General features: G+C 38.6%; 1 protein-coding gene across 3 annotated transcripts in view; it reads right to left on the bottom strand.

The window, feature by feature from the left end:
* Window positions 1-17,064, bottom strand: part of EPHA6 (EPH receptor A6) — a 515,739-nt gene that overhangs the window by 151,134 nt on the left and 347,541 nt on the right. For all 3 annotated transcript variants that reach the window (XM_075169512.1, XM_075169520.1, XM_075169531.1), the window contains one exon: window positions 4,880-5,004. In XM_075169512.1, the coding sequence (XP_075025613.1) occupies window positions 4,880-5,004 (125 nt within the window). The remainder of the gene's footprint in view (window positions 1-4,879; window positions 5,005-17,064) is intronic.

Genomic DNA, 17,064 nt, shown 5'->3' with positions numbered 1-17,064 from the left:
AATTCTGAAAGACAAAATTACTTTCTTGTTTATAATATTCCATATTAATTTTTGTAAAAATAATTCTGTCATTCAAAACATTACGCATCTATAGTCTTAAATCTTCACATTATTCCTACCAAGTCATTTACCTCAAGGTCTCTTATGTATTTTACTACTCAAATTCAGGATGGCTCATTTTAATTCATATCAATGAATATTCAAAGAAATAGCAGTGTTTGTTTTAATATTGGATTTTAAGAAGGAGCATCGTTTCTCGTGTAAGTTAAGTAAATACGGCTGTAGACTGCTAGAAAAATTAACAAGGTCATACTGGTTTCTAATTCTTTATATCTGGTACTTTCCTCTATCTGTCTGCTTCATCGGTTCTTCATCTCTTTTTAAAATCTCATTGGAAAACTAATTTCCCCCTTGCCACTACTGCTCAGTTATTTTCTCTCTTTTATTTATTAATTCAACTCTAAATAATACTGGAATGGAGGAAAAGTCATATCTGACATCCTACATATCCTGTCCACTCACTGTCATATGGAGGTGGGTTAAAATTTTTACGTGAAAACTGCCTGTGAGTTGCAAATTGAGTCTGCCAACAAAATGAAGGATTTTGTCAAAGGGATTTGGCTTTAGTGTAAATTTCATCAAAAGACAAGAGAGCAAAGAAACATCAGCCAGCCCCTCCATCCTACATCCTGCTCCAAAAGATATTCTCTATTTGGAGATGTCATCGCAATGCCTTGGGATATTGCGTGGGTACATCCTATTAAAACGTCTTCTCTATAGACCGGCTTCCTCAGCTAATTATATATCATCTTGTGCGTAACAGAAAATATAATCCAGGTGGTGTATTTGGGCCATATGGGAGAACTTAAACTTAATACAGTTGCTGATATGTATACAGCTTGGTATGCTTAATACAGCTCTTGGGGAGCATTAATTTTTGATGATTAACTTTAAGGGTTTGGGTGGAAAAGGGGAGGAATAAGCTTTTTCCAATTCAACTGCACAACCTGAAGTGCAGCTGGTATGGTTTATATCCACTGTGTGCTGCGTCTCCTTTCCCGTTAGGGAATTCCCAGAGAAGGACTCGGCTTCATTACAAGGCTGTAACAAGGCCACATCTTATCCCACTCCTCCATTTGACTCGAACATGCGGCCTTTTTGGCGAGAGGTAAATAGAGTACAATGCCCTGGAATCTCTCAAAAAGTAAAAGCTTTGGTCAGTGTCTGAGTAATAGTTTTAAAGTATAAAAGAAAAGTTGATTACTATCAGCAAAGAAGCTGAGATTATATTGATATCTGGAGTTTGATTTTTAAAGGGAAAGACAATACTGCCTATGAGAGATTTTTTTCTTTTAAAAGTACTGGGCTGTTTGTGAAAGATATTAAAGGATTAAAAAATAGAATGGATAGGTAACAGATTGCAGAATAGGGCAGACATCCTGTATCAACAGAAATAATTTGCAAACATTTAGCATCTATGAAGACTACAAAGAAGGTCTACGAAGAAATACTTTTCAGAATACATCTTAGATGTCAAACATTGAATGGATTTTTTGTGTGTTGCTGTAAAGACTCACTTATCGTCTAAGGTGACAAATGTTGCTAACTGTATAGTTTTCAGAATGATTCATAATCTAGCAGAGATAAGATATTTCAACTACCAGCCCTCAAAATACAGTATTATTTCAAGATCGTGATATTCTCTCTCTGGTTATATCACATAACTATTCAAGCAAAGGAAAACTTTTTCTCTTTACTGTGACAAAACCTCATAGCATCTTGGACTGAATGTCTAGGAATTTTTGTTCTCCTCACAGGCCAAGTCAGTTCTCTAATTATGTTCTAGGTCAGCTCATATTCACTGCATTTTTGGCTGAAAAGCTGCAGAACAAAGTGACCTCTTGTCAGCCAACCACACAAATATGTACCAGTGTATTCCTAAATAAGAAACTAAAAATCTGTGCAATCCATATAGAATTGGCTCACAAAAAAGTTTTGTTATTTTCTCAGGATTTTCATTTTTAGAGACAGATAGAAAGCCAAACAATATTTTGTTAAGTTATGATTCTGAGTATTTTGCAACAATTCACTGAAGAAATGAAAGCCATATGAAAGGTGCTTTAAAGCAGACAAATTACTGAGCTGCTTTAGTATATTTTTAAATTAATGTATGAGTTCGACACTTGTAGCTTATTGATAGTCTTGTGTAACTTTCCTTCTCTATTTATTTCTTTATTATTTGGTAGAGTCTTTCTCAGAATATGCAAATATTTTTCACAGAGAGGGCTTGATCTTTCAATAGTTCTCTGTGTGCAATTCGTATTGCACAGGAGTGCAAATATAAATTTCTTGCATATTTAGCACAGTCTAGCCTCCTTCCCTTGTTCTGCTTGTTCTGGATATGCATGGAAAGATGTGTCTCTATGTTCTGGGTTCACCATCACTAATTTGTCTTACTTATTAAATTGTTGGAAACTGCCCCATTTTGTGGAGTGCTGTAGTAGTTTATTAGGCAGCTACTTGATTTCTGTAAGCTTATATATCTTTCATGAAACCTTGGGAGCACGTGACAAGATATGACTTCCATTTATGAGCCGCAGAATTCCTACTGGTTATGATTAAAAGCAAGCATGCTCCCCTAGCATGCTCCTCAATGTCATCTTGATAATTTTGCAAATGTCAGCAAGGTGTCTTATAAGAAATAGCAGTTCATACTTGTGAAATTTTAAAATCCTGCAGAGTTCTTCAGAGTTTCACAAAGTTAAGAAACTGATATAATCTGTTGAAACTGGGGTATTTAGTGTTTGAATTTGATGGAGACATTCGATTTATTGTATTGCATATAAGAACAAAGCCTCTTTTCTTTTTTAAACACAAATGACAGTTAAAAAGGGATAAGGACAGGACTGCAAAAGCTGTTCTATTTTACTAATGAGTGTGTTTATTAGTACCTAAGGATACCGTTCTCTGCATTTTTATTGACTACTTAAGACGTTAATAAAATTTCTGAGGTTTTCATACTCAACTTGTTCTTGAACTTAGCTGAATTGTTTACTCTCCAGTAGAGGAATGTCTTTGTGGTAAATTCATACTAAATCCAGTAGACAATTATTTCACTTTTATCACATTTCTTGTGGGTATGCAACACCATCCCTATTTTGTCACTGCTGCTGAGAATATAAATGCTGATATTTCCCTCCTTGAGGGTTACTGGGAAGCCTGAAAGATTACAGTTTCACTTGCTGTATATACCCGACACCCTCTTTTTTTCAATGTACAAATCCCATTTGCATTTGGCCGCTATACTTACGCAGTATTGAAGTTATAATGTACATTTCTTCAGCACTATATAAATATAATTTTCTAATTTAACACTGCAAATCAGCAGACTGACTCCCAGTACTAGATAGAGCATGCCTGTTCTAACTTACTAACAAAAGGTGTATTCGAGAGCTACGCATTTATTTCAGTTAGTGACTTAGAGAGAAAATAACTCCTATGCAACAGTACTGGAAGATGCCAGCAGTTCATTTATCTCCCCTTAGACCTCTAAGGAGAGCTATTTGCCACGTCACTCAGTATTGACAGATATTGGCAGATAATCTATTGATAAAAGTTTTTATGAATATAAGCTTTATAATTTAACATCCTTGAATATTTGAAATCGTTCCTATTCAATTGAATAAAATCTCACTATTTCTCTTGTTTAATTCACCTGGTTATTATTTTAATATCAGCAAACAAAACAAGGGCGGTGCAAGTCATAATGAGGCTTACTATGGTAATGGATCAAAACCTGAAGGACTTCCATTAGTGTAGGAAAGTAAGGTTTCCTTGCGTTGGCTATCGAATATTATAAGCAATCTGTCTTCTCCCTCTAGCTGTGCTATTTAAATTGTTTGGATTTCTTCCCAGTTTACCCTTTTTTTCTGCATCATTAAAGCTGCATAATCTCAATAGAGAAGTGCAGCCAAAGAAGAAAATTCTCCGATATTTACAGAGCCTAACATCCCTAAATCTTTCTTTCATGTCTTGGCTTATGTTTCTGTTCTTTGTGGTCTTCTCACATATCCATTAGTTCCATTGTGACTTTCAGATGGGGACAGAGAAATAGCAGGAACTGACTTAGCAGGTGACTGTTTAAGGTACGGACACCAAAAAATCCTGCCTATGTCTCTAGGAATGAAGGCACTGATTAGCACTAAATTTTACACTGCAAGTGCAAGGTCCTGTAGCCAACTGGAAATGACAAAACGCATTTTGTGCTTTGGGAGAAGCAGGCTTCAGATTATGCTTTCACACGATGTGCTGTGTGTGCACCTTGTACATTTACTTGTAATGCAAGCTGTTGCCCACTTTTGTGTGAAATCACATAATTTTGACAGAATGCCAGAAATTTGACATGAATCCCATGTAGTTTCTCTCTCTTGTAACCTTTTGTAACCTTCTAAAGAAGGCTGGTGCACTCTCATTTAAGCACAGATTATTGCTAAATAATGTTGCAAAATTAAATCACATTGACATTCACCTTAATTGTATTGTTTCAGTGTCACTCTAATGTAAAGTTTTTACAGTCCATAAATCAAAATATGTTCAAGCATATGACCCATTTATCCACGTCTGTAAATGTAGTTACGAAAATGAGACAGGTATATCTACTGCCTGCCTGCTGCTCTACTTGATTTTGACGTGAAACAAGACAGTCAGTAACAAGTCAGAAGTAAACAAACAAAAAATCAGTACAAAATAAAATGTCTACTTATATAGTGTTGTGTGTGGGATAAAGTGAAAAGTTTAAAGTATTTTTTTGCATATTAAAAATACAAAACATATTGCTCTTTAGGATCTGAGTTTGGGTGATGCTGTAAGTGAGACCTACTTTCTCATAGTACTTGATCTCGTAGTCCAGAATGGCTCCATGGGGAAAGTCCGGCTCTTGCCAGGAGAGGGCAATGCTGTTTTGGGAAGCCCAGTCCTTCCTTACCATACCTATCAAGGAGGGCGCTGAAAGGGAAAAGGATAACTAAGGGTTAAAGACGAAGCACACGGTTTTTCCTTTCAACCTACTGTCTTAGGATACCAACCCGAGGTAACTTTGAGTGACCTCCAGGCAGAAAAGCATGACAGATGGCAATTCTCAGGGAAACCATATAACCTGGAATTAATGTCTCAAGCACATACCAGTTACGCCTTTGTTAAAGTGCAGACCGGCTTCTGAAAAATGGCTATATGCAAAAACATAGAAAGAAGCGCCTGTGCCGGTCCCGGCCGCCGGCTGCGCGCAACCAAGTTGCGCCGCTGGCTCTGAGGACATCGCATCCAGAGCAGAATACTGTTTCAGAGACAGTAAAGTCTACGTTCAGGATAATCTGCATTAAATGTCATAATTCAACTGTGTAAAATGTACATTCAGTTTACTCTTTGGGTGAAATAAAGTGACACAGCCTAAACCAGATGCAATGAATCCTGTTTCCGCTGGCTGGGCTGGCAGCAGCAAGGGCATTTTAGCCCATCAGTGAGGTAGCTGTGTGCATGGAAGAGCCGGCTTGGTAGGGGAGGCCAGTGGCAGGGACCAGGTTACAGGCAAACCGTGGGGGCAAAGGTGCCCCTAAACCTACCTGCTGTCATTGATACTGCAGGTCTGCAGCAGCGCAGCGAGTAGGAACTGCTTCCAGCAGCTTTTGGAAGGGGCCCAACATGGGTGGATGCACCCAAGAGCCAAATTATCTCCCTATGGGGTTAACCAATTTTAAGAATTGGATTTTCTGCCCTTTTGGAAAAGAAGGTGCACTGTTACCTGTGCAATAATTTCAAATGGTGCAAAAATTGCATTCTAGAAAACGATCCTTGCTTATTTTATTAATCTGGTCAAGCATGTCAAAGGAGGGCTAATATTCTCCAGACACTAATGCTGTTTTAATAGTATTGATGTGCAGCTTTCCCAAATGTTACAACAAAGCCAGTCATGTTGTTCAACAGTCTTGAAGACAACTGAGTAAGCTGAACAAACCAGCTCCCACAGAATAAAAAAAAAATTCTTCCAGCTTTCACTATTTGTCTTTCGACTAACACATACCTGTTTATTACGCACCCTCCCCCATTCCTCTCTATTATGAATCTTACTTAACCTCTTCCAAGCTTCCAAGGAGCTGTCTCCTAAAAATAACACATTTTTATGACTGCTGTTTTTATCTTTTGAATGAAAGTCTCCCTAGGAAAATGAAATAAGAATCTGCTTCTACTCACAAAATTTCACGCCTTAGTTATCTTTCCTGTAAATATTTCAGGAAGTGTAAAAAATAAAAACAATAAATAAATTCTAGAATGCAAACAAATAGTAAAGAAAACAAAAGCAGTTGTTTTACTTTGAAAAAAGGGAAACTCTGCACACAGACATGCACATAACAATCTCTTTCTCTGTGACAGTGCATTTATCCGAGAGAGAAAATAAACTTCCATCCACTGTCAACCTTCCCTGTGGATAACTATTCCGTGGTATAATAGTCCAGTCCTCTCTGATGTGAAAAAAACCCCAGCCCAACATGTAACACTAAATGGAAAAAACCTACCAAAAGTATTAAGTGAACAAAACAGAGCTTACACAGGAAACTGCCCTACACTTGTACTTATGCCATTTTAACCATAGGTCTGATGCAAGAGAATGAGAGAAAAAAAAGAATTCCTGCCATGCTGAATAAAGGATTAGCCTACTTTTCAGGAAGTCCTTAAACAGCGTAATGTAAGTAACTGAATAGAACAAAATACAAATAAATAAAAGGCATTCATAGGTTCAGGCCAAAATGTTATCCCTGGATATGTATAACTACTCCCTCAGTTAAAATGAAATTTTTACTCTTGAAATTGAGGGTGAAGCTGAGCTCTCACAATATTTCGCTGGGGTAAAATCAGGTGCTCCAAGCAGGGAACAAAGATAGGTCTGTTTAAAGGAAAACAGGAGCCAGCAAACATGGATTTGTATTTGCTAAACACTGATCATGGGCCTATGAGGGCAATTGCTCATACACATTTGTTTACCATCGGCTGGTTTTGAGTCATTCACTGGTATTGAGCTGTGATTTACGGGTAGTCTGAGGGAGATACAGCAACCTTTCAGATATGTCTGATACACCCTGTGCGCCTGCTCAGGGGTGAGGGGCATCAGCCGGGCCACCTTCCCCAGCACATCACGGCTTCCTCTCACTGTATTTGGGAGTTCACTGGTCTGACAACCAAATCCTTGCGAAATGATCGAGCTTGATTACAGAGAACACCAGGGTAAACTGTGGATAGAATTATATTCTTGGCCCTTCTAGGCTTTTTAAATATAGATTACTACTATTATATGTCTTCAAATTATGACCTAACCTTTAGAAGCCACTCATATGTACCACATATGGTGCATTTTTCTTTGGGTTCTGATTTTCAAATTTATACGGTAATTTATGTATGTTTTCAGCCTGAGCTCACCGCATTAACTCTTCCATTTGAGCAAGCCCATGTCAAAACACAGTCCTGGCACAACAGAGGATCATCTCAAATGTTCAGCATGAGAAGTAGCCTATGTCTTCCCCCGGGAAACAACTCGGTAGCAAAATAATGGAAGAAAATTACTTCAGCCCTCTCCTAAGCCAGCTGCGCTTAACCTGCACTTGAAACGGAAAACCCCATACAGCAAGGCTCACATCGCACCTGTAGCACTGTGTCAGCACTGCGTCTTCTAAATCAAAATGTGAAGGTGTGTACATAAGGCTGTGAATATGAGTAGCGTATTTGTGTCTGTATTAGGGTACTGGGCAAAAAAAAAAGTGTACTTTTTAACAAAAAAGTCACAAAAGAGTCACCATTAACCATTTCTTACATGTTCAGGAGGATGATCCTACTATTTGTCCTACAGAGGTTATCTATTCACATCTCAGATGAAATAGTGACTTTTTGGAAAAAGATTCCAGTCAGAAATTTATTGTACAAAGAAAGAGACAAATAAACCCAAGTAATTAAAAGCTGCAGCTAGCTCAGTTTCTATTTCTTTAGTTGTTGTGAAGTGCTACTAAAACCAACACTTTCTACACAGAAATTTCAGCTTCTTCTAACAGTTGCTCACTAGAGCAGAAGTTATTTAGACCCTAAAGATCCTATCCATTTATTGTTAAAGCTTTTTTTAACTGGAAAATTGTAAAATAGGTAAATTCTATTTGCCCATTTATAAAAACTGCTCCAATGTTCCTATGATGAATCAATGGGAAGTTCTTTTAATTAGTTGTTTCAAATCCAGTAGCTGCAGGAGAGCTCTAATTTGGTTACCCAATGAAACCATTTGAAAAAAAAAATGCTTAGAAGCACAGCATGGCTTTTAATCACTTTAATGGCAGCATTTTCTTGCCATTGGTACTAGGCTGAAGGATGGTTTCTGGCTCTTGAGCTCAGCGCTGATCTCTGTTTTGTACTGAGGATTCTTTGCACCATCTGCTCTCTATGTTTTCCTCTGCACTATTATAAATTTCTTGAATTGTGATGAGTCATCTACAATGCTGTGAGCTCCTCATTTAATTTAGTCTGATAAGCTTCTTTGTCTTTTCAAATTTGTATTGAATAATGGAAGTTCATCCCTTAATTCAGAGTGAGCTAATTTTATTCCAAATCTCTTTGGCTTCTCCTTTTCAGAATCCCTTTTCTCATACGCTACGCAAAGGGCAGAAAATGTGTATTTTAAACAGTGATTGGATTCCAGTGTCATTTCTCTAGAGTCTTTCTCTTCTTCTGAAGTTGACTTCCATTATCTGTAACTGTCTGATTTCAAAATAGGTGATCTGTAGTGTTTCTGAAGCTTTTTTCCTTTAGCCCATTTTCTAATTTTGCAATTTCTTGTTTCATACTGTTTAAAGTTGGCAAGAATTTCCAGCATTTCTCCCCTGGTCTCCAGGGTTGAACAACTTTTATATGGTGCCCATTCACTATGAAGCGGCTTCAGACTCAATGGCAGCTGATGACAAAAGCTCACCTGATGTCTGTCTATACATGGAGCACTCTACCCCTCCGGTATTTCATTTCAAATCTTACTTCTTTGGTGAAGAGAAACCATGACAGCTCAATGGCCTTTTACTGGCCGGCAGAACAGGCCCTACCAGGCACGCACAATCACTTTCTTGTTAAAAAATCTGCCATCCAACAAACAAGAACAGCTGCATCACCATTGTTCTCTTCCCTCCTTCCCCCCCGCATTCTGTCTGTTTTGGCCAAGGCTGCCGAATTGCTGGCAGATACAAATTCGGAGGGGAGGGAGTGGAAGGGTGATCCGAACAGTAACACATGTTGTGTTGAGGACCGCAACTTTACTCCTTTGGATACCATCACCATGAGAAGGCTGTGGTCTCAGTGTGTAAAATATGCCATTTGGGATAACGTGGTCTAATTTAGTTAGACATTTCTATACCTCTACCATTACCAATAATAATCTGAATTTCATAATTACATGTTATTCTTTCCTCGAGACCTCTGCCTGCTTCAAGGCACAAGAAAGACCATACTCACCAAAATATAGGGCTTTATCACATGTTTTCTGAGTAGGGGTTTCCCAGTAGAGGAGGGAATGCAGCCCCCTCCCTCCCTCTTCTTTCTCTCCTACCTCAGCTGCTTCCCAACTGCAGTTGGGGGAAAATACTGATTGAAGCCCACTCAGCAACCCTGTTTTTCTTTGAAAACTCATTAATTGATCCCTCTTAGTTTCATATGATATAGTTAGAGGAGGAAACCTGCTTTAACATCCTGCAGGGAGCCTGTATTCCTCTTGTTGGGGAACAATTTCTTTCATTAAGGGAAGGATAGTTGAGGGTGGAAGAAATATCAATGCTGGGAGGACTAATTTAGGTTGACTTGGGTTTCATGTCTGTGTTGGTCCGAAAACAAAAGATGACTGTTTTCCTGTTCATTAAGAGAAAAGGACTTTTTCAAGCTTATATCACAGGTTAATGGCATGAATTAAAGCACAAAATAAACTATGCTTAACACTATGAAAGCTATGGTTATCTAATCATCCAAAATCCATTCAATAAAAATTTTCAGAAATTAATGAAACTGAGTATGGTACAAGGACATTTACTTTCAAATGTTTTCTCCTTTTGCTTAATTGTAATACTAGAAAGTTCTTTTGTAAACTACTGATAATATTAGATTGAAAAGGGAAAAGCGGTCTAGACTTGTGTTTCTCTTTATAAATACAGCTATACTTTAAAAAAACACCGTAAAATTTTTGTCAAACCATATATATGTGGTATTTATAATTGTTAATTATAGAGAGATGTACCGAGGTCCAATTTTCAAGTGCTTTTCTGGATGGTAAAAACAACCTTTGCATCTTTTTCTATACCAGAAAATGCTATTATATTTATGCAGTGTTTCTCCAGTCGAGGTTCTGTAACTATATTAGAATTTCTATACTATTGGACACTGAGTATGATTTTATATTATACATAGCAATAAATGCAGTCTGAGCTTTTATTCATGATCCCACATTTGGAAAAATTGTTATTTCAGGGCACAGTAAGAAAAATATTGATTTTACTTCTGATTCTAGAATGTCTGTAAGAAAGGTAATAAGCAATAAAAAGATGTTTTCTTAGGGGAGACATTTTACTCCAGTAACAGAACTGGAAGTAATGAAACAACATTTCCTGATCAATGATAATGCCTCCAGTATTATTAGCATTTGAGCTATATACCAAGGAAGGATTTACCAGAGAAGCTAAGAGGCCAAAAGCCTTCAGCCTTCTTTACTAACACCATGAGTGACACGTATTATCGGTCAACTGACAAGGACGTAGTTGTGCTGCCTATCATCTACAGCTGTCTTCATTCCTGCAATATGATTATTAGTCCTCCAGAAGAGATGCATTTCATCCTCTTTTTCTTTTGTGTTTGCTTGCTAATCTTTCTGTTGCTATCTTTGTAGGGTAAGGGAAGAGAGACTATTTTATGAGCGAGGAATGTGATATGGATTCAGGAGACCTATGTTTATCTTCTTTTGTGGTGGTTCTCTAGAGATTTTCTTTAATCTTTTGACTGAGCTATCCTAACGTATAATGGGAATGTCAAGACCCTCCATTATTTCCAATATGTGAGCACTTTAATGTTAGAAGTGTGTGTGTCTATGTAAAAGACTAAAAATGAAGCACAAGTTTACATGGAAAAAATCATGGAAATATGAACATAAATTAAACTTCTATAAAAAAACCAGTTCATAACCCATCTCTCTGTATATTAAAGATGTCCACATGGCTGAAACATCTTTGGGTTTATGCGAATTCAGTAAGAATTCTTCTTCTTACCATACAAGGCTGCTTCCAATTAGTACAGTGACTAGATAAGATATTAGATTCTTCACATAATAGAGTTTCTTATCTTCTTAATCACTTCAGTGGTAATTCACAGTTATAATGCTTGGAGGGGATACTATTACTGGCACTAACTTTGGAGTTCAAAGTTCAGTATGGAGTTTTCCTGACAAGGCATTACAGCTAGCAAATTAACAAGTTTGGGGTGAAAAATAATGTTTTAACTTTATTTTCTTACAGTAGTTCCCTAAAGGTTTGCATTCAAAAGACAGCATAACAGTATGCTGCTTTTGAAGCACTTCATTTACTGAAGAATAGGCCTCCAGCAAGCTATAATTATCATCTCTCCCTCCATTTTAAATTCTTTCTCCTTGCAGATTTTCTTTGCTTGCTCAGAAATGGTGGATGGAAGCCAAGTGAACCTAATACCATTATCAAAAAATGGATTCTGCTACAGTGTTGTGGGCTAAAGGTCATGATAGATGCAACCCTCAAATTTCTTCCAGGCTAAACATAGATTCAACATCATTTTTTCCTACTATGTTCCATAATGCAATTCTTTCTTCCTTGCTGCTTAATTTCTCTCTCATCTATTGTTGATCTTAATTATGAAGACAGTAATTATTCACCCATATGATTTTGCAACACTACAGATTTTCTTTAATTTACAGAATGTGCTGCCTTCATTATTTTGCAAGCTTGAGACAGATGCACTCCTAGATCTTTACTTCTAACAGGACCTGCTCCATCCCTGATTCTTCACAATGAATTATAGTAGCAGATACTTAAAAGCAATTGTATAAAATAAAGCCTTATTAGCTGTCAGACAGCTGTGTGGATGTTATGTTCTCTCTAACGAGGTGTATGTGCAAAACCCTCAAAGTTAAAAAGTATTGTGAGATATTTGGCATAATTTATAATACAGTGAACAACTTAAAATATTTTAATAACATGTTTCTTATATAACAGTAGCTAAAAAAATCACACACATGTTTTACATATATGTATGTTTTAAGGAGTTACTTTATATGCTCTGTATTTCTGAAGTAAGCAGAATAAATTCAGTTCAAACAAGCTTAGTGGAAGGGTGTGATTCCAGGAATCACATGCAAACAAAAAAAATCTGCAAAACTGAAAAAGGTTGCCTGTCATATAAATAGAAATCATGTCAAAGCAATGCCCTCTGACAACCAAAGGGATTTGCATCAGAATAAGCAGATTCTTGGCTCCCTTCCATTGCCTTTTATTGCTGGAGCAGCAGAAGACAATAAGTGGCTTAAAGACCTAATAGGTCATTGGGATTCCTGAGGGACCAGCTCTCCCAAAATCAGAGCTTCTCTGTCCTTGTTTGGCAGAAGATAACACTATGGTCGTGTGGCACTGGCATATCTGCTCGCATCAGGTAGCAACAACATATGTGGCTGAACGGCACACCAAGAACATCGTAAATGGGGAAGAAAAGTCCTTCACTTCATTCGCTTCTTCCAGGCATTTTGTTCTGGATCAAGTAACGGACTATTTGATGGCACAGGGAAGGATGCAAGAGGTCCCCCAGGCAAATCACTTCCCTTCCTATCACCTTTTATGATGATTATAAACCCTGTTGTGGTACCTACAGCAGAAACAATAGAATGCTATGTTCTTAACAAGCAGATTGGCTGCTTTCACAAGCTCAAATGTTATGTGTTGTACTGTTTACTCTTCCTCCTGACTCAGAAATTGTGGCAAGCCACCGATTGTTGGCCAGTGGGCACATATCATTTGAAATTGGTGTGCATGCTCTCCTGCGGAACTCTTCCTGACATGAAGGATTCCTCTTAAAAAGGAAGGCTTATAGGGTTTCCTTTTTAGGAAACCTGTGCTAAAAGAGAAGGAGGTGGGAGAAATTGGTTTATCAACAGATTCAGATTGCTACTATAATGATGTTAATCAGCGTGAAAAAAGATGTGTTCCAGCCAATGTGTTATGTAAGTTATAAATATTGTGCCAGCACTGCTAGGTACCTTATGATATAGGGCAAACCTGTGGTGACACATTTCTCCAGAGAACTTTGTTTTCAACCTTCTAGTGTAACCTGGGAATTGTTATAAATTTGTTGGAAATACAACTTGAGGTTAAGAAGGCGCCATTTATTGCAGCAAGGTGTCATTATGGAAACAGAGCTGTAAGTAAGTCTCATTCAGCAACAACCCCTCCAGGGTCAACTGGTACCAAATTCCGCTGCAGAACTTCCTGCTGCTAAATTGATCTCAGAAGTTTGAAAATGTAATAAGCAGGTTAAAAAGCACTAGGAAATCTGCAATCTTTTCACTCCATTAATTGCTACTCATCTTGCGATGTAATAAAGACAAACCTAAAATGTACACTCATTTTAGCAAATCTTTCCTACTGTTGTTTATATCAAAATATAAGACTATATCAGATTGTAGGTCATTTTCTGTCAAACAGTACTTTACAGGTCTGAAAGAGGTTTTTCTTTTAGCAAGAAAGTAATGAATATTTTATTTGAACATCTTCTGTGAACCTTCTGTAAAAGCTGTGTTTGTTGGCATGTGCAGAGAATGTCAGAGCTACTGTACTTCAACATTTTGAGTGAATATGTGTAAGTGCATGGAGACACACATCTGATACTGACTTAAAACGTACATCTTCAAACAATTTCCCCACAAATGTTGATTTTGACAAAGATTTTATAGATCATAGTGATGCTAAATAAATATGCCTTCATAAATGAATTCTCCCAGTGATGTTACAAACAAAATTATATTATATATTATATTATATGTTATATGTTACATATTATATATTATTATATATTATATGTTATATGTTATATATTATATATTATATATTATATATTTTATATATGCTAAAAAGATTCCAAAGGTATGCTCTCAGCTGTTCATTACGAAGAATCATTAGATAACAATAAATGCTATGGTTTGGTCTATTTCTGTTTTACATAGGGTCAAGTATTTTTTAAATCTTTAATACGTAGACCTATGCACAGAAAAGCACACCCTTTTAAACTCTGGCATACAGACAATGAGAAACATTTCTAGAGGGCCAGTAAGTCACTGGTTTGTACTTGAAGTACATGAATCATGGAAAAGCAGTGTTGCTGTCTGTTGTGGTTTAACCCAGCAGACAGCTAAACACCACACAGCTGTTCACACACTTCCCCCACCCCCGCAGTGGGATGGGGGAGAGAACTGGAAAAAAAAAGTAAAATTTGTGGGTTGAGATAAAGACAGTTTAATTGGACCACACTTTCCACTACATTCCAATTAATCACCACCACTTTTCCTGTCTTTTGATACATACAGAGAGATACCATTCCCTTAGTCTATGGGCCATCCCTCCAAAATGTCCATTGAGTTCATTTAGTCCATGACTTTGGGCTCCATCTGTCATAACAGTCCTTCAGGGCAGGAGAAATGGTGTGTGGTGTCGGATTGTTGCATGCTGAAGCCAGTTCTGGTTCCATTATCACTGTGCTTATCCGGTTCTATCATCGCTGCAATTTGCTCGGTTTCATCAAAGTTCACTCTTCATTAACCTAGGTGATTCTTACTGTAATACCATTGATATAGCATATAGCCACCATAGAAGTGATGATATACAGTACTATATAGCAATTAACACCATACAATTTAATTCATTGGCTATTATCACCCAAAATCAAATCCCCTTGAGGTACACATCGGACTTCCCCATCCTCCCGCATCACCCACCAAGTGCACCCAGGTTCCTTGAGCAAAAGCAATCCCACGGATGGGTTTGCCTTTGCCTGAGGCAGGAATAACCCAGACTGTCTTCTTCAGTGTCGTGGTTTAACTCGGCAGGCAGCCGCTCGCTCACTCCCTCCACCCCCAGCGGGACGGGAAGAGAATCGGAAGGGTAAGACTGAGAAAAACTCGTGGGTTGAGATAAAGACAGTTTAATAAAACAGAAAAGGAAAAATAATAATAATAACAATAACAATAATAATAATAATACTGATAGAATATACAAAATGAGTGATGTACAATGCAATTGCTCACTACTCGCACTGACCAATAACCAAGTAGTGATCGCTACTTCCTGGAACACACCTACCATTCATATACTGAGCATGATGTCACATGGTATGGAATACCCCGTTGGCCAGCTGGGCCAGCTGTCCCGGCTATGCTCCCTCGCAGCTTCTTGTGCACTTGGCAGAGCATGGAAGCTGTCCTTGACTATCAGGGTACTTAGCAACAACTGAAAACATCAGTGTGTTATCAACATTCTTCTCATACTAAATCCAAAACACAGCACTAGGAAGAAATTTAACTCTATCCCAGCTGAAACCAGGACACCCAGCATATTTCTTATGTGCCCTACAAGGACTTTATCCCTATCTACAGTATGCAAAAGTTTTGACTGGGCAGGGCCAGCTCGACTGACAGATCCCCTAGTGTTGACTAACCAGGTGGCCTTTGCTAAATGTGTGTCTCAATGCTTGAATGTCCCACCACCCATTGCTCTCAGCGTAGTCTTCAGCAGTCCATTGTATCGTTCGATTTTCCCAGAGGCTGGTGCATGGTAGGGGATGTGATATACCCGCTCGATGCCATGCTCTTTGGCCCAGGTGTCTATGAGAGTGTTTCAGAAATGAGTCCCGTTGTCTGACTCAATTGTTTCTGGGGTGCCACGTCGCCACAGGACTTGCTTTTCAAGGCCCAGGATGGTGTTCCGGGCAGTGGCATGGGATACGGGATATGTTTCCAGTCATCCGGTGGTTGCTTCCACCATGGTGAGCACATGGTACTTGCCTTGGCGGGTTTGTGGGAGTGTGATAATCAATCTGCCAGGCCTCCCCATATTTATATTTCAACCATCGTCCTCCATACCAAAGAGGCTTTACTCACTTGGCTTGCTTGATGGCAAGCGCATGTTTCACATTCATGGATAACCTGTGCAATACTGTCCATGGTCAAGTCCACCCCTTGATCACGAGCCCATCTATATGTTGCATCTCTTCCTTGATGGTCTGAGGTGTCATGGGCCCACTGGGCTATAAATAGTTCACCCTTATGTTGACAGTCCAGATCCACCTGAGCCACTTCAATCTTAGCAGCCTGGTCCACCTGCTGGTTGTTTTGGTGTTCTTCAGTGCCTGATTCTTGGGTATATGAGCATCTACGTGACGTACTTTTACAACCAGGTTCTCTACCCAGGCAGCGATACCTTGCCACGATGTGGCAGCCCAATTGGGTTTACCTCTGCGCTGCCAGTTAGTCTGCTTCCACTGCTGCAACCAGTCACAATGGGGTGCTTTTGCCACTCATTCTCAGTTAGGCTCACTTTGGCCTCCAATGCAGTCAGCTGTTGGGATCCCCTTGTCACTCCAGAAATACAGATGAGTTCTGCCCCTTTATAGCTTGATGGCATCGATACACTGTGCACCGGTGTCTAGTAGAGCCTTATACTCCTGTGGGTCTGATGTGTCAGGCCATCGAATCCACACAGTCCAGTAAACCCAGTTGTCCCTCTCCTCCACCAGGCTGGAGGCAGGGGCCCTCTAGTCCTAGTCATAGTATTTGTTACTCACTTCTTGTAAATGAGAATCAAAAGTCCCTTTATTAAAATTGGAAGTGGAATCAGCCCTTCTACTCTGTCTGGGAACTGCTCACTGGAAACTGGAGCAGCAGTTTTCCTGGAAGAACCCCTTTTTGTGGTGGTTTTTCCTTGCAACTCACGTACCCGTGCC

This window comes from Calonectris borealis, chromosome 1 (assembly GCF_964195595.1).
Source record: "Calonectris borealis chromosome 1, bCalBor7.hap1.2, whole genome shotgun sequence".
NCBI classification, from domain to species: domain Eukaryota; kingdom Metazoa; phylum Chordata; class Aves; order Procellariiformes; family Procellariidae; genus Calonectris; species Calonectris borealis.
This window is presented reverse-complemented; position numbering and strand designations above follow the sequence as displayed.